Source organism: Canis lupus, chromosome 25 (assembly GCF_011100685.1).
Source record: "Canis lupus familiaris isolate Mischka breed German Shepherd chromosome 25, alternate assembly UU_Cfam_GSD_1.0, whole genome shotgun sequence".
NCBI lineage: Eukaryota > Metazoa > Chordata > Mammalia > Carnivora > Canidae > Canis > Canis lupus.
The window spans coordinates 34923919-34942640 of NC_049246.1; the positions used below are offsets into that span (position 1 = coordinate 34923919).

Sequence of the window (18722 nt, forward strand, 5' to 3'; positions counted from 1 at the left end):
AGAAATCTCAGGTTCCACATTAGAAAAATGTTGTCATAATTTCCCTTTATAGGACAAATGGTTACAATTACAGCTTTCTTTTGAAGACAAACATTTTTCATTAAGTGAACACAGCTCGTTTTGCTAGTCATTACCCAGAGCCAAAGACTTTATAAACTGTCTGGGAGCTTATAACATAGCAATTATCAATTCATAGAGGGGAATGCAGATGGTAAACCTGAACCGATTTACAAGGCTCAAAAGTAGATTAAATCATCTCTGCATATTATATAAAGGACTAAGAAATATCCACCTCTCCTATACAGAATCACTATATTGCTAGCACTGTATAAATGTTTAAATTAACCAGTTCATGTATTTGTATACATACTTTGGTACCAAACTAATTTTCTTTATATTTTAAGTTTTAAAATCCAATTTCTTAGACTTTACCATGAGCACAAGCACTGCAATGTTGTTGGCATTATTCTCTTTACTCTTACTGTGCTCAGCAGGGAGTCTATTTGAAGTAGTATTTATGTGATCATAAATAGAATCAGGTATTATGAAGTACTCCAGAAATGACAGGTATAGGTCATTTCCTAGTTTCTGTTTCTTTGCTTATTAAAGGATAGCCTCGTATGCTCAAAATTTAAGTTGCTGAGTGTCTAAAATGTACACCATGGATTATAAAGAAAACACATTAAAGTAGGATCTCCTGCTTTTTTTTTTTTTTTAATTTTTTTTTTTTAATTTTTATTTATTTATGATAGTCACAGAGAGACAGAGAGAGAGGCAGAGACATAGGCAGAGGGAGAAGCAGGCTCCATGCACCGGGAGCCTGATGTGGGATTTGATCCCGGGTCTCCAGGATCGCGCCCTGGGCCAAAGGCAGGCGCCAAACCGCTGCGCCACCCAGGGATCCCCTGGATCTCCTGCTCTTAAAAACCTAACACTGGATATGATATACATGTCCCATTATTTTCATATACATGTATTTTATTTAGGTTAGATGAATTTATAATTATTCAGCATTTCCCTCAATCTATACAGGAAAAAGAAGTGAGAAGTGGGTCTTTCTAGTGGGTGATTAGAAATGAGAGTATAAAAAATTGCTTTTGGGTATGTTCCCAGTAGACACAAAAAAATGAAAATAGAAATCTTTAAAAATCATGACTTAAGGATCTTTCACATAATCACTGGAACTAAGGAATACTTTTTGGTACCAATATGCAAGAAAGAAGAGCAACAGGAGAAGAAAGAGAGAAAGGAAAGGGGGAGAGGGCTGTCATTTTCAAGAAAGAGGTACTTGGATGGGGAGTAAATGAGTACCAGCAGATATTGTTTCAGATGCCACTGTGTTTTTCTTAAAAAAAGAAAAAAAAAGTTTGAGAAACAACCAAGGAAAATAAGAATGTTTAAAATAAAGTTACCAATTGTATCAGTCAACAGAAAACTCTGGTAGAATGACTATGAATTTAAAAGTTCACTAAAGGAATAATCAAGATCAAAACCAGGTTAGAAGGGGGCAGAAAATGAGCTAGGGTATTTAGTGAGTAAGTGAAGTGACTGCTATGTTGGGTGCCATGCTTCAGGTGAGCACACTGATAAATCCACTGTGCAGTCAACAGACACTCTTCCTAGAGAGGTTTAACAAGGGACAAGGGAACGTCTTCTCACAAATATAAGAACTAGGGCCAGGAAGTGTCCTTGAAGAAGTGACCAATACAAGCAGTACATACCATTCATAATGGAAGAAATAAGAACAAAACTAAGTCTAACATATTGGGAATAGTAGGAAGAGGAAATAAGAAAGAATGGAGTTAGGGAGAAGCAGAGTGTTGCAGGATAGGTAAGACTCAGAAAAGAATGACGAGATGTAAAAAATTATACAGCTAAGAGAGAACTTTTTTTTAAATTTTTTTATTTATTTATGATAGTCATACAGAGAGAGAGAGAGAGAGAGAGAGGCAGAGACAGAGGCAGAGGCAGAGGGAGAAGCAGGCTCCATGCACAGGGAGCCCGACGTGGGATTTGATCCTGGGTCTCCAGGATCGCACCCTGGGCCAAAGGCAGGCGCCAAACCACTGCGCCACCCAGGGATCCCCGCTAAGAGAGAACTTAAAGAAGTTTTTTTTTTTTTTAAATGGATAGTAAGCCACTGAAGGACCCTGAGATGACTGATTCAAATCAGACTGAAGTGAGATGTGTCATTCCTCAGTTTCCCTTTAAAAAGGCTACATAGTTAGTATACTGTGGATTTCTTTTAAACTTGACTCCCCAGCTGCATATACAAGGTATGACTATAAAGTAATGAGACTTAAAAACCACCAACTACAAACACACCAGACCTTATATATGAGATGAGTATGGTCCTCCAATGTAATCACACTAGGTACAATAACAGTAAAATGTTATAGTATCATAGCAATTTCAGAGTTTGACAGATGCTTTTAATGTTTATTTTTATTGTTCCAACTTATCTTCAATAACCCTATTTTAAAGATACACTGAGGCTCAGAGAAGTTAAATGTCTTCTTAAATGTGAAATTGTCATGTTAACTGTGAATTTAAAAGTGAAGCAGGACTAGACTAGAATTTCTGATTCCTAGCTTAGTACTCTTTTCAATATACCTTGCTCCCTTACTGTATATTTAATCCAAAGATGCTGCCATTACTCAAAACATTTTTGGAACTCCTCTTTTGGAATCGCCTCCAAACCTATTTTATAAGCAACACAAGAAAAACCAGTCTCATTACCCTATAATCATACCTTGTTTCTGACCCCAAATGGTAGCATCTAGCTTGATCACTCACCTTATTCACCAGTCTTGACTCCGAATGACTTTTGGCTGTTCCAAAAATCAAATCCACCCTCAAAGGACGAAGATTTCCCATCACTGAGGATAATCAAAAGAATGTGTCGCAGACTCTGAAGGCAATGCCAAAAGAGGAGTTCCAAAAACGTTTTGAACAATGGCAGCATTGTTGGAATAAGCATATACCTTTCCAAGGTAACTACTGTGAAGGGACAATACTCACTTGGATATATATGTTCCAGCATGTTTGTAAGGAAGTTCTATTATTTTATAGTCATACTTTGTAAACGACAAAATAGTTACACAGAGGCATGTTACAGAGGATATTACAGAGGAATTTTGCCCTGATACTTACAAATTATGAATCATAAAAAATTTTTTAAAAAAAATTTCAGGGTACTTCGCTGGCTCCATCAGTAGAGTATGCAACTCTTGATCTCAGGGTCATGAGTTCAAGCCCTACATTGGGCATATGTAAAAGTAAAAAATTTCAATAGGATAAAGTATAAGAATGAGAATTTCTGGATTGCAAGCATGTTTATATTTAATCCTCTTTGTTTATTTTTTATTTTTTCCCTCTTTGTTTATATGGGAAACTGAGGCTTAGAAAAATTATGTGACTTATTTAAAGTCACACTATTGGTTTATGGTGGGGCTTGGACTAAAATGATTTTTCTGACTTGTTATACAGTATTCATTCTACCTCTATCATTCACAAAAAGCAAAAACAGCTTAATAATTTACAAACATTAAAATACCAGTGACATTTTATTGAGATACTGTTACAAATAAATTAAATTCACCAAAAGCAATAATTTATGATGACTATTCTAACATGAACCTGAAATAACTTCTTCTTATATACGTATTTTTAAAGATTTATTTTACAGAGAGAGGGAGAAAGAGTGGGGAGGAGGCACACAGACAGAATCTTCAAATAGACTCCCTGCTGAGCACAGAGCTCAATCCCACAACCCACGAGATCATGATCTGATCAGAAACCAAGAGCCACGGACTCAATGGACTAACTCAACCAACTGAGCCACCAGGCACCCCATTCTTCTTATATTTTGATTCAGGAGTATACATCAGACCTATTATGATCATTATTTATATTTACAAAAAGCCCAATAATCCTTAGGAAATGAAAACCAAGCAGTAGCCTAAATTCTAAGTTCCTTGGCCCTTGTTTCAATTAAGACCTCTTTTCTTATTTAAAATTTATATATATATATAAAATATATATACATACATATAATTAAACTAGAGCTCACATTTACTCACAAATTCAAATTCAAATATCACTGGACTCCTTTACCTTTATTATTATAGACATCTAGGTAATTGGGGGCAGAGAAAATTGTAATGAGTGATGGAAAGCCTGTCGTTTGGCTCTTCCTGTACATTCGATACCTGGAAGAGAGATAATAATCTGTCTTGATATTAAAGGCAAAAACTCGACCATGATAATTGGTATAGTTTTATTTTTTTATTATTATTATTTTTTGGTACAGTTTTAATATAACTTACCCAGCATCCTGGGCTTCATGGGCTCTGATTATTGATAACAAATTATTGTTCTGCAAAAATTCACAAACTGCAGGGTAACTGAAAAAGAAAATTAGAAAACATAAACCGAGAACTAAAACAATTGTCTTTTATTTTATTATTTTTAAAGATTTTATTTATTTATTTGAGAGAGAGAAAGAGAGCGAGCACAGAGGGAGAGAGAGAAGCAGACTCTCCACTGAGCATGGAGCCCGATGGGGGGCTCAATCCCAGGACCCGGAGATCATAACTTGAGCCGAAGGTAGACATAACTGATTGAGCCACCCAGGTACCCCTTATTTTTTATTATTTTTTTAAAGAATTTATTTATTTTTGAGAGAGCAAGAGAGCCCAAGCAAGGGTGCAGGGGAGGGGCAGAGGTAGAGGGAGGAGGGGCAGAGGGAGAATGGAAGCAGGCTCCCTGCTGAGCAGGACCTGACTCAGGGCTCAATCCCAGGACCCTGAGATCCTGACCTGAGCCGAAAGTAGATGCTTAACCAACTAAGTCATTTAAGTGCCCAAAACAATTGTTTTCTAACAGGAGGAAGGGGAAAAGTCAAGATGCTATAAGTTGAATTTGTTTCAAAATTATAGGTTTGATATATCAATAAACTTTTATTAATGGCTTAGCAATCATCACTGTTTTCCCACTTCACTAATATACCTCATTCCAGATCAAATATGCAGATAACAAACAACCTTAAGACAGAAAAAGAGCTTCCTTACCTTTTAATTTTTTTTGTCTTAACCCATAACATAACACCACCAAAACTTTTCTTGTCTTAATAATAATAATAAAAAAAAACCAGGGTAGTGTGTGTGAAAGTGGGGGGGGGGAGGGAGAGAAAGAGAGAGAGTGAGAGAGAATCTCAAGTAGATTCTGTGTTGAGCATGGAGCTCAGTGGGTTGGAACTCATAACCCTGAGATCAAGACCTAGCCAAACTCAGGTGCCCCAGGTGCACTCTTGATTTTTGTTTAGGTTTCTTAAGATTCTTTCTCTCTATTAAAAAAAAAAAGAAAAAAGAAAAATCTGATAGGAAAAATTGAAGGATACTAAATTATCCTAGAATTAGTGTTAATTATTTACTTCATGTTTAAATCTTTATTTCTTATTATGCTCATTAGAAAAATCAATTACATTCACATGGTATAAAATGGAAACATACAAATGGTTATATAGTGAAATGCTTCCTTTTTTTTTAAGTTTATTTTTTAAAAATAATCTCTATACCCAACATGAGGCTCAAACTCACAGCCCCCAAGATCAAGAGGCAGCTGCATGCTCTTCTGATCTAGCCAGGTGCCCCTAAATGCCTCCTTCTTCTTACATCTATCTTCCAGCTACCTTAGAAGCAACCAATGTTCTCGGCTTCTTTGACTATCCTTTAAAAGATATTCTATAGGCATACCTTGGAGATGTTGTGGGTTCTGTTTCAGACCACCATAACAAAGCAAATATTGAAATAAAGCAGGTCAAATTAATTTTTTGGTTTCCCAAAATTTATTCCCATTATTTATGTCTAAAAAAATAATGTACATACCTTGCAATAAAATAAGGTATGCTTTTATTTTGTATACATATATAAAGAGTTTCTTTTCTTTTTTTTTTTTTTTTAATTAAAAAAAAAAAAATAGCCTCGGAATCCCTGGGTGGCTCAGTGGTTCAGCACTGCCTTCAGCCCAGGGCGTAATCCTGGAGTCCTGGGATTGAGTCCCACATCGGGCTCCCTGCATGGAGCCTGCTTCTCCCTCTGCCTCTCTCTCTCTCTCTCTCTGTGTGTCTCTCATGAATAAATAAATAAAATCTTTTAAAAAAATAGCCTCATTGCATAATCTGGCACATTCCATTGTCTGAATGTACCACAAGGTATTTAACTACTCTTCTATTAACAATTAGGTTGTTTTAAATCTTTTATCATAGGGGTACCCTGTCCTGTGTGGCTCTATTGGTTAAACATCACAATCTTGATTTTAGGGTCTCAGGGTCATGAATTCAAGCCCCACGTTGGGCTCCTTGCTGGGCATGGAGCCTACTTAAAAAAAAATTGAGTTTTTTTTTTTGTTTTTTTTTTTTGTAAAAATTGAGTTTTTATCATAAATAATACAGCAGTGAATAACCTCGTACCATTGACTCTTAAACAATGTGGGGATGCTGATTCTCCATGTAGTCAAAAAGCTGTGTTTAAAATTTTTCTTCTGTTAGACTTTTTTTAAGTAGGCTCCATGCCCAACATGGGGCCTAAATTCATGGCCCTGAGATCAAAAGTCACATGCTCTACTAACTGGGCCAGCCAGGCACTCCTCACGTATGTAACTTTTGACTCCCCCAAAACTTTACTGGCCTATTGACTAGAAGCCTTACCCTTAACAGTCAATTGATACATATTTTGTATCAACATTCTATGTTCTATCTATTATATGCTGTATTCTTACACTAAAGCAAGCTAGAAAAAAGAAAAACGTTATTAAGAAAATCATAAGGGGGACACCTGGGTGGCTCAGCCATTGAGTGGCTGCCTTTGGCCCAGGATGTGATTCTGGGGTCCTGGGATCGAGTCCCACATCGGGCTCCCTGCATGGAGCCTGTTTTTCCCTCTGCCTATGTCTCTGCCTCTCTGTGTGTCTCTCATGAATAAATAAATGAAATCTTAAAAAAGAAAATCATAAGAAAAAATAAATTTATAGTACTGTATTGTATTTGTATTTAAAAATCCATGTGTAAGTAGACCTGTTCAGTTCAAACACATATTGTTCAAAGGTCAACTGTACATATATTTTACACACTTCCACATAGTTGATTATTATTATTTGCATTAGCTATGTTCTATAAAGCTAACTTGTAAATACTGAGTTAGTTAAAACTGAACCACCACTCCTAGAGAAAATACATAGTTAGGGTCCTCTGATCCTCTGGTCACATTTTCATTAAGCAATCAATATATAACCTTGTTTTATGTGTGTCTCTGTGTAAGGATACCTTACTTAATAATATATACTGTTGGTTAATTAACATGGAACTCATGGACAACAATGCTGTAAGTCATTCCCAAATAAAGCTTATATAACATAAATGTATTTTTTAAAATGTATTTATTCATGAGAGACACACACAGAGAGAGAGAGAGAGAGAGAGAGAGACATAGAGAGAGAAGGAGGCACCCTGCAGAGAGCCTGATGGGGGACTTAATCCCCAGACCCAGGATCACGCCCTGAGCCAAGGGCAGATGGTCAACTGCTGAGACACTCAGGCATCCCAACATACACGTATTTTGTCTGTAAGACACATCACAGCCTTCTTACATGAATAAATACTCAATAGCATTTAAGCACTATGCTTAGGGGCCATTTTACCAACAAAAAAATGCGAAAAATATTGCACTAAATGGATCAGAAAAAGAATGGTCTTAAGCATGAAAGCAGAAACAAGAAGGCAGAGCAGCTCCTTGAGACCTCAGGAACACACATTAAGTAACATAAAGTAACATATTTTTCATCATTCTGCATGTGTACATGTCTGAATGACAGTGAAAGTGCTATGAGTGGGGACTTTACACTTATAAGTAATTCTTAGCAAGTAGACAAGTTTGCATATCGGAATTCATAAATACCAAGAATCAATTGTATAGCCACAGGACCACACGTTAGAAGTAGAACTTCTGGATTAAAGGCCTTTATAATAGAGAGATGCTGTCAGGTTCATCTCCAAAGAAATCATACCAGTTTATATTGAGCAAACAATAAAAAGACATTATGCTCTTTATTTTAACCAGTGTAAAGATTAGTAAAATTTAGGTAGTCAGTTGGCTGACTGTCCTTCTCCTGGTTTTGGCTCAAGTCATGATCTCAGGGTCATGGGACTGAGCCATACTCTGTGTGGGTTCCATGTTCTGTGGAGAGTCGGCTTGAGATTCTCCCTCAAACTCTGCCCCTCCCCCCACCCAATGTGCTCTCTTTCTCTCTCAAAATAAATAAATAAAATCTTAAATTTTTTTAAAAGAGAAGTAAAATCTAAATTATTTAGAAAGAACTAAAACAAGGTTGCTTAGAAGAATGTTAAAACTATGGCAGTAGTAAAGCTTTTTACTTTTTGTATGTGGATTTCACTTAATGGATATGTTATCTCATGCAATTAACAGAGATTTTTAGGGAACTAAATATATGCATTACTTGTCACAGTAAAATATTGGGATTAAAAAACTTTAGACTTCAAACCTCTATCTCCCTATTTTTGAATGGCAGAACACAATAAAAGCTCACATAGGAGATTTAAGACAACAGCCAACTTCCAGGAAATGTCCTGCACTTAGTTCACAATGTCCTATTCTTTTTATATCTTTGCCTATAGCAGTGGTTCCAAACACCGGAGAACTCTTTAAAAAAAAAAAAATAACCGGATTTTCCTGTCTCAGATCTACCTAATCAGAATCTCTGGGGGAAGAGCCAACAAATCTTTATTTTTAAAAAACTCATAGATAATAATCGAGATCGTTTAGAATCAGAAAACACTTAAGCACTGCAAGATGTTCTGTTCAATTATGTTCAGTACATCACACTTAGGTATTAATGAAGGTACTCCTATATATTATGGGAGCACATAATACCTATTAAAACATGAAAAACAAAATAAACACGTTTTCTACCTTCTATTAATCAAAAAATTAAACAAGTCTCTATACTACACAAATCAGAGATATAAAGTACTTAAAAATAATTTGATGATACATATTACAATTGCCTTTCTTAATTTTATAACTTTGGGGATTAGCTTACCTGTAAAAATAAGAGCACCCTCGGACAGTGTTGTGGGTATAGTGCTCCAAAGTCTTTTCATTGCCATAATCCTCTGAAGGATCGGACCAAAGCAGGTCACACACTGGCCCAAAGGCTGGAGGTTCTTTAAATCTGTCTAACTAAAAGACACACAAAAGCCAAAAGAAGAAAAATCATGAAAGCAAAAGAGCTTTTGGAAACTGGTATGGGTCAAAAAACAAAACAAAACAAAACCCTCCTACCCACAAGAATGTATTAGGAGAAAAGCCCCTTAGAGGAGTTTTCCTTTAGGAAGAAAATGAGCATTTAACAAATCTGGATACATATTTATTATTTTTTTGAAATAAATTTTTATAAATATCCCTGGCATCTAACCATACTGTAGAAAAGGACTCCTTTACATCCTAGTCTTAAAAGCAGAACTCATTTAATTCAAATGTGAAATCAACCATTATAGAGATATACTATTATTGAGAAAGACTATGTAAAATTCACTTCAACTGCCTAGGTGAGCTAACATTACCATCAGACCAGGAAAGGTTTTACAATGGTTCTGTTCACTGTTTACCTCATTCCAAAGGAGATTTCTAGTTTTGTTTGTTTTTTTCAAGTTTTTTTTTTTAATTTTTATTTATTTATGATAGTCAGAGAGAGAGAGAGAGAGAGGCAGAGACATAGGCAGAGGGAGAAGCAGGCTCCATGCACCGGGAGCCCGACGTGGGATTCGATCCCGGGTCTCCAGGATCGTGCCCTGGGCCAAAGGCAGGCGCTAAACCGCTGCGCCACCCAGGGATCCCCTCTAGTTTTATTTTGTAAAGAACTTTCATCCTTTCCCTTCTATGCAGTGCAGGCATTTCAATGTAAGTTATTAATTTAAGCTTTTAGTCATTGCTGCTTTGGTTAGTAGCATGAAAACCAAGACAAACCCAGTAACTAAAAGAGTTGAAGACTTCTAAATGAAAGGGGAGGTTTTTAATACAATTGATTCAGAATTGCAAAATTCAAGACTTACAATGTAAAGGAGAAAGTCGGTTATTTTAAAGATCATAAGGCAGCAGAAATATAGGCACACCCTCTTACCCTGAGGAGAGTAACTTTAATTCAGAGAAAAGTTTTATAAACAAAAAAAAATCTTTAATTTCAGTACCTATATGAGACAGGTACAATACAAAGGTAGAGAAAAGATGATGATAATGTAGGACAAAAGAAGTAAAAAAAGATTGATCATCTTTATAGAAAATCCTGAAAATAATAATCATTAACTCATGCAAGTGTAGCAGTTAAACTCTATCATCTAAAATGTCAAAGCCAGGATCCCTGGGTGGCTCAGCGGTTTAGCGCCCACCTCCAGCCCAGGGCATGATCCTAGAGTCCTGGGATCGAGTACCGCATCAGGCTCCCTTCATGGAGCCTGCTTCTCCCTCTGACTGTGTCTCTGCCTCTCTCTCTCTCTCTTTCTCTGTGTGTCCCTCATGAATACACAAATAAAATCTTTAAAAAATAAAAAAATAATAAAATAAAATGCCAAAGCCAATGAATTTGAGAGCTGGAAGTTCACAGACTATCCATTCTAACTTCCTCATTTCCCAGAGAAGAAAATGTAACTAAGAGTTAACCTTGATTTGGTCAAGGTTACACAATTAATTGCAGAACAGGGGAAGCCTGATTTCCTTCCTTTCGTAATGCTACATAATTTAAAATTTTAGGGCTATACTCAAAATAGGTTATGTTTCCAGTTGATGAAAGTACAGATTTCACTAAAATTTACAGAAATTTTCTGGAAGACATTTAGCAAAATGTTAATAGTAGTCCTCTCCCAATAATGAGGTCACAGATGATTTCCATTCTCTTACTTTTGATTATCTGCATTTAAAATTTTTCAGCAATAGAGGCATATAGTTGACTACAATAAAAAAACTGAAAAAATATATATTCCATGAGGCTAATGAAAGGTTACTTACTTTCTTAATGTCATCTAAACTAGTAATTTCAGGTGACATCCCTCCATGTACACACAGAAACTGCTGGTTTAAGAGGGCAGCAAGAGGAAGACAGTCAAATGTCTCCATACATGCATCATATACCTCTTCAGAATATTTAATTCGACCTATAAAAAAAGAAAAACAGTCAAAAGAAGAAAAGCTAAATTTATCATATATGAATAAGAATATTGGGCAGAAAATTATGAAGCTAGTTCAAAGTCATTTATTTCAGGCAAATTTGAAAACACAATCATCTTTATAAAAATATTCTTGAAAAGTTGTAAACAAAATCTAAAAGGTAAACAAAATCTTCTCTAAAGACAAATATGACCCTGGATTAACCTTCTAGTCCTGTTGTCCTGGAAACCTGTTAAGGTGAATGTCAGCTGTGTTATTAGGCAACATTTCTTATGGTAAAAATTACTCAATTACCTGATAGGCAGCTATAGCTTTGGACTTTTGAGTGCAATGATGACTCAAGGTAGGTCCCTCTGGGACCCTGGAATCTATACCAACCAAGCTTTATGGGAGATACTGGCAACTGTGCTACATGAGGCTTCTAAGCCACAGTGGCTCCCTGATCTGCCCAATGTGGATTTTGTTTCCCTGCACCTGGGATTGTGACTTGGAGGGGATGGTGAAAGGCAGAAAACGTCTGGACTGCTATACCCACTGAAAAGGAATGCCTGGTGTTGTCCCCCTTCCTGGACCATATCCTTCTTAAGTAGATGAATGCCAATATGGCCCATGGTAGTCTTGTAAGCCTAAATGTTTATTGGGTCTAAAAAGATTCCCTGGAGGTACTGAACATATATTAATGGAAACTGAAGTGTTAAGAGTAATCAATAAAATGTCAATAATCTTTTGCTCATGATCTTTAAGGTCTTTAAGCAAATTTTGTCCTAATTATATTCTGTATAAAAATGTTCATCTTAAATTGTATTTTGGGGTTAAAGAACAAAGAAACACTCCGGTGGGCAGAGGGTGGGGTCTCTACAATTATCCAGAAAATATGTCATTAAGTAACAGGTGGAAAACTGACAGAGATAAACCAAGAAACAGACTCTTAACTATAGAGAACAAACTGATGATGACCAGAGGAGAGGTGAGTGGGGGGGGGATGGATGAAACAGGTGATGGGGATTAAGGGTACACTTATCATGATGAGCACTAAGTAACATATAGAGTTGCTGAATCACATATTGTACATGTGAAACTAATATAAAACTACATGTTACCTATACTGGAATTAAAAATTAATAAAAATTTTTAAAAACCAGGAGGTTATAAATCAAATTAAGCAAAACAGAAGTAAATGTTATATTAACACATGACCAAAATAGTTTACAAAATGTTATTTTCTTAAAGTATATGGATAGGTATATAAACACCAACACTTATCTCCTGAGGGGTTAGACTGAAGATGATATCTATATTCTTCTTTGGCTTAGTTTATTTGTGTTTTCTCTGATGAGATATATTAACTTTCTATAATAATATATATTATCATATTACCTTTATTATTGAATTTGTTGAAGGCTCACAGTGTATCTGGGTTAAGTGTTCCTCACAGGGACGCCTGGGTGGCTCTGTGGTTGAGCGTCTGCCTTTGGCCCAGGGTGTGATCCTGGAGTCCCGGGATTGAGTCCCCATCGGGCTCCCTGCATGAAGCCTGGTTCTCCTCTCTCTGCCTGTGTCTCTGCCTTTCTCTCTGTGTCTCTCATGAATAAATAAATAAATAAAATCTTAAAAAAAAAAAAGTGTTCCTCACAGCACAGTGGTCAAGAGAACAATCTGGAACCTGACTGCCTGGATCTGAACCTTGTTTTACTAGCTATGCTACTCAGCACAGATGACTTAGCTCCCTATGCTTTGATGTCCTCATCCATAAAATAGGCATAATAACAATACATGCCTACATTACAAGGCTGCTGTGAAGATTAAATGAATTCATATATGTAAAATGCTTTGAATAATGTCTGGCACACAGTAGGTACTATGTAAGTATTAACTAATATAATTACCTTATTTTATCTTCACAGAAACCCTATGAAACAAGTACTATTACTATCTTCATTAAAAAGCTAAAGAAATTGGGTCTACTTGCCAGATGTTGGGCTGGAAACTGAACCTATTCATGCTCTTAAAACCATGCAGTTCTCTTCCCAATCATTATTTCAAATTAAATATTTAATAGGAGAATCTAAATAGCCAAACATATAATTCCCAAAGGTTAATTAAATTACTTGACTCAGTGTTTTATTTTCATGACAAATTTTAAGCTACATTCCATAAGACAATCATTTCCATAATAAAGGAAAAACGTACCTCAATCACAGGATCACACTGATGATACAAGTTCTAACCAGTATCAACACTACAATATTAACAAAGTTTCAACAATATTCTTTAAAAGTAATTTTGTGGTTTTTTTTAAGATTTTATTTATTTATTCATGAGAAAAACAGAGAGAGAGAGAGAGAGAGGCAGAGAGAGACACAGGCAGAGAAGAAGCAGGCTCCATGCAGGAAGCCTGACACAGAACTCGATACCAGGTCTCCAGTATCACACCCTGGGCTAAAGGCGGCGCTAAACCGCTAAACCGCTGAGCCATCCGGGCTGCCCTATAAGTAATTTTGAGAGTCAACACTATTTGCAAGAAACCCTGACCTGGTCTAGCCACTGATTATATACTTATCTTCATTTACATTTGCTTTCATTATTTAAAAAAAGATTTACATTTACATGGTTAAAAAATACAAAAGCTATAAAAGGCTATACAGAGCCTCCTACAAACCTCTACTCCTGCCACCCCCCCCCCACCCCCCCCACCCCCCGCAGGCAACCAGTATTTCTAGTTTTCTGGAGATCTTTACAAAGATACCCTATGCATACACATGCACATATTTATTCTCTTTTCAAAACATCCTTTTGTTTTTCACATAAATGGTAGTTTATATACACTGTTTTACACTTGCTTTTTGTACTTAACATATTTTGGAGATCATGCCACATCTTTATATGAAGAGTTTGTAATTATTTTTTATGCTTGTTTCATTCTAATGCTGCATCTGAAATGTGAATAAATCTTGGAACAAGCACACAAATACTTTATGGCTAGTAGTTCACTTTATGGATATACCACAATTTAACCACACCAATCTCTTAGTACTACAAATAATACTATAATTAATGACAAGCAATACTTATTTTAAAAAAATAAACCTGTCATTACAGTACTGTTTTCATTAGCAAAATTACAAGAGGAGTTTCCAGAACTTGTCAGTAAGCTATTTAATTAAATATCAAAAAATGGCTTATGGAAACAACAATTAATTTACTTTAGAAATTGCTATGAGATGGAATCATAAAAGCATTAGGTTCACTTTTCAAGTATATAACAATAAAACAATGCTTTTGCAACCATAAATGATATGTCAAAAGTTAACTTCTATTTTTCTTTGCTACTCAAATTATCTCTGGGTTTGAAAGGAATGTTTTTTAAAAACTGTAATGTAAAGCAACTTAAGAATTGATGTAAGAAAAAAAAAAGAAAAAAACCAATCTTCACCTGCGATCCTTAGAAATAGTCACAAGACTGCAGCTGCACACTCAGAAACTAAGCATCATTTAGCAGTAATTGTAAGGTGCTGATTCTAAAAGCCACAATGGCCCTTTAAGAGAGACAGTTTATCAGTGAAAACATCCATGCAAAGCAGCACACATAATCTTTGTTCATAAGAATAAAATGCGAAAGTGTATTTATGTGCTTGTTCCAAGATTTATCCACATTTCATATGCAGTATTTGACTGAAACTGGAGTATCTCTATAGATAAGAAAAAAAGAAAGAAACCTGGTTTGACAAATTAAAGCATGTGAAAAGCAAATAAAAACCTAAGATAAGAAATTCTGTGTAAAATGAAATACTTAAAAAATTTTCTCCCAATGTTGTATTGTTTCGTCTTCTAAAAATAGTCTGAACCAATTTATACTAGTCAAAAAAAGAACTCTGAGCAAACAGAGGAAGGATTGGATAAAATATTACCTAAAAAAACCTGACCCTTAATTCAGAACAGAGGCATTCATAGGCAGCTTTCTTATGACTTATTTTTTGCTACATACTGATCATTCCAGAACCTTTGTTAATGGCTTGATACGCATTATTTAATTTTCCCAGGTAAAGAAAAGAGAAGTGTAATGAGTAATATCCCCATATTTGGTTTATAAAAACAATGCAAAATATTTCCAATTTTTACTATTTGGTGAAGCGGTTCTCAAATGACAAATTGTAGATACTTTCAAAGCCTCTAGACCAGCGGCATGCAGCACAATTACCTGCAGAGCTTTAAAAAAGCCTCTTAAGTGCTTGGGGCCCATTCAGGTGATTCTAAATTACCAGTTAAAAATTTTATTGTAATAGTTGTACATGGTAGTTATAAAAATAACTCTAGCAATACCACAGGCAGATATAAAATTAAAAATACAAGTTACGCTGACCCAACTCCCCACAGGTAATAACTATTATACATTTCTTCTAAACATTATATATTTTTAATTTACAAAGGAGATGGCATTATATATGTTCTGCAAATGGGATCCTGTCACCTAACAATATATTTGAACGTCTCTCCATATCAGTACATGTAGGCCCACCTTGATCTTTCAATAGCTGCCTAGTATTCCATTCTTTAAAATGTATTCTCACTTATTTAAGTAGTCCTTCATTTATATTCAAATTCTTTTTTTGTTGTTTTCCTTTTTTGCTATTACAATTAATACTATAATTGTTATCATACATCCTTATACATGCATAACCTATTATCTTTGTGAGTATAGTAAGCAGAATTCTAAAATGAACAGCAATGACCTACAGCAGTGAGTGTGGAATTTGTGGCTATGTTGAGAGTCCTATGACTACATATCATTACAGCAAAAGGGAGATTCTGCTAGGTGGACCTGACCTAATCAAGTGAGCTTTTGAAAAGCAAAGGGTTGGGATGCCTGGGTAGCTCAGCGGTTGAGGTCTACCTTTGGCTCAGGGCATAATCCTGAGTCTGAGGATAGTCTCACCTAGGGCTCCCTGTAAAGAGCCCCTGCTGCTTCCTCTGTCTATGTCTCTTCCTCTCTCTCTCTCATGAATAAATAAATAAAATCTGTAAGAAAGAAAAAAAGAAAAGGGTTTTCCCCAGCTGGTTGATCACAGAAGGCGGTAGAGATATGCATTTAGGCTGTCTGGAAGAAAGCAAACATCGATACTGTGAACTGCCTACTGCCAATAACTGGTGAGCTTAGAAAAGATACCAAGCTGCAGATGAGAACTGCAGCCCTGGTGACACTTGGATTTCAGCTCAGGGAGACCCTGAGCAGAGAATTCAGCCACACTCTGCCTGGATCTCTGACCTACAGTAACTGTGATATAATAAATGCATTGTTTCGAACAGCTGAATTTGTGGTGATTTGTTATACAGCATTAAAAAATGTATATATATATAAAAAAGTATATAATCTGCATGATAAATTGCTAGAAGCCAAGATGCTGGATCAGAAATTTCACAGACATTCCAAAATTACTCTTCAAATACTTTATACCAATTTAAACACTCACCAACGTAGATCTAATTTTTAAAAAAATTTCGTGGTTGTTACCTACTGGTTTGAACTGTATTCTAAATCCCAAGGGCTGGAATGATCTCTATCTTGCCCACCTGTAGCTGACTGTCCTGTCAGAGGAATTTTTTTTTTAAGTGTTCATACTCTAAATTTTTCATTCTAATACGAATGACCTTTTCTTTCAGAATCTACTAGGAGACAGACTGTCATCACAACTGCCAACTCCAGTGTAGGAAGCTTCAATAACAAGAGTTACTATGAGTCGAACACTATTAAGTTGTTACCTACCTGTAAATAAAGGGATTTGGGGGAGAAAGATTGGATGAACTCTTGAACCTTGGGAAATAAATTTAAAAGTTGTTTTTTTTTTCAATTTTGAATATTCTTTGGGAATAAAACTTTAAATATTTTATGATTTATTCCTCCAAGATAATAAAGAGAAATCTAAATAGGAAGCAAAGTAGAATCCATGATCAAATCATCAATTATATGACATTAAAGCATTTGTATATATTCAGTTTTATTTGGGGAAAGAGGTAGATCTCAGAGCTTCCTTATTTTATAAAGAATGTGCTAACATTTTAGAAATCAAAAGTGTTAAAATTTTGTGGGTTCTATTTCTTCTCACTTTATATAAAAATACAAAAACTCCCTAACGTATAAATTGATAAATCTTTATAGAGGGCTAGTTAGAGTATGTATCAAGTCTTTAAAATGTTCGGGCTCTCTAACTTAGTAATTGTCTTCTGAGAATATGTGCCCAAAGTACAAATTCTAGATGATCATTCATTCAACAAATTAACTCAACCAATATTTTTAAGCATCTCTTTTGAGTTATTTATTTATTTTTTAAAGATTTTATTTATTTATTCATGAGAGACATACACAGAGAGAGGCAGAGACACAGGCAGAGGGAGAAGCAGGCTCCATGCAGGAAACCCGATGTGGGACTCGATCCCGGGGCTCCAGGATCACGCCCTGGACTGAAGGCGGTGCTAAACCGCTGAGTCACAGGGGCTACCCTCTCCTAGGAGTTATTAGACGCTATTATGGAAAAACAACAGTGGATAAAACATGTCCCTGCTGTCATGAAACTTAAATTATGGTAGGAGAGAAAAATAATAAACAAATCTATTTTTAAAAATATAAATCTTATATAAAAATCCAGGTGTTGATAGATAATATTAAAAAAAAGGCGAGGTATGAGAGTAAAATGATGATATATATAATTTAGAAAAAGCAACCAAGGAAGAAAGTCTCTGAGATGACATCAGTGAAGTAAGGACATAGGTCTTATGAACAGATAGCTAACTGGGAAAACAAGAAATACTAAGTACAAATGTCCTGGGGTAAATTCTCTCAAACAAGCCCAATAGATTAATATTCACATTGAATGTTAGTTAAGAGTCAATAGTGAGTACCTAGATTCTGGTCAAAGAAATCTTTTTTTTTGGTCCAAGAAATCTGTGACGTTTTTTGTTTTTTTTATCAAACAGCAATTTTTTTTTTTAAGATTTTATTTATTTATTCATGAGAGACACACAGAGGGGGGAGGGCAGAGGGAGAAGCAGGCTCCACGCAGGGAGCCTGACGTGGGACTCCATCCCGGGTCTCCAGGATCACACCCTGGACCAAAGGTTGCACTAAACTGCTGAGCCACCCAGGGATCGCCAATATTTTGACTTTAAAAAACTCTACCTTTAATAATAGTTTTTTTTAAACTATTACAGTATTAATGTCATTCAACAGAAATGTCATACAGTTGTCACTAAACTGGCTACATGATAGTGCATTCATAAGATGGAAGACCTTTTTTTTTTTCTTTAAGAACTTATTTATTTATTTGAGAGAGGGCACACAAGCAGGGGGAGTGGCAGAGGGAGAGGGAGGAGCAGGCTCCCTGCTCAGCAAGCCTCTATCCCAGGATCCTGGGATTACAACCCAAGCAGAAGTCAGATGCTTAAATGATTGAGCCACCGAGGCACCTCATAAGATGGAATACTTTAAAAATA

At 35.8% G+C, this 18722-nt stretch overlaps 1 protein-coding gene across 2 annotated transcripts in view; it reads right to left on the reverse strand.

Annotated features, from left to right (window-relative positions):
• The window catches only part of PPP3CC (protein phosphatase 3 catalytic subunit gamma), an 81957-nt gene that overhangs the window by 26145 nt on the left and 37090 nt on the right, over positions 1-18722 (reverse strand). For both annotated transcript variants that reach the window (XM_038573849.1, XM_038573848.1), the window contains exons 5-8: positions 11079-11224; positions 9118-9257; positions 4329-4406; positions 4117-4211 (exon numbers count right to left, since the gene is read on the reverse strand). In XM_038573849.1, coding sequence (XP_038429777.1) covers positions 4117-4211; positions 4329-4406; positions 9118-9257; positions 11079-11224 — 459 coding nt within the window. The remainder of the gene's footprint in view (positions 1-4116; positions 4212-4328; positions 4407-9117; positions 9258-11078; positions 11225-18722) is intronic.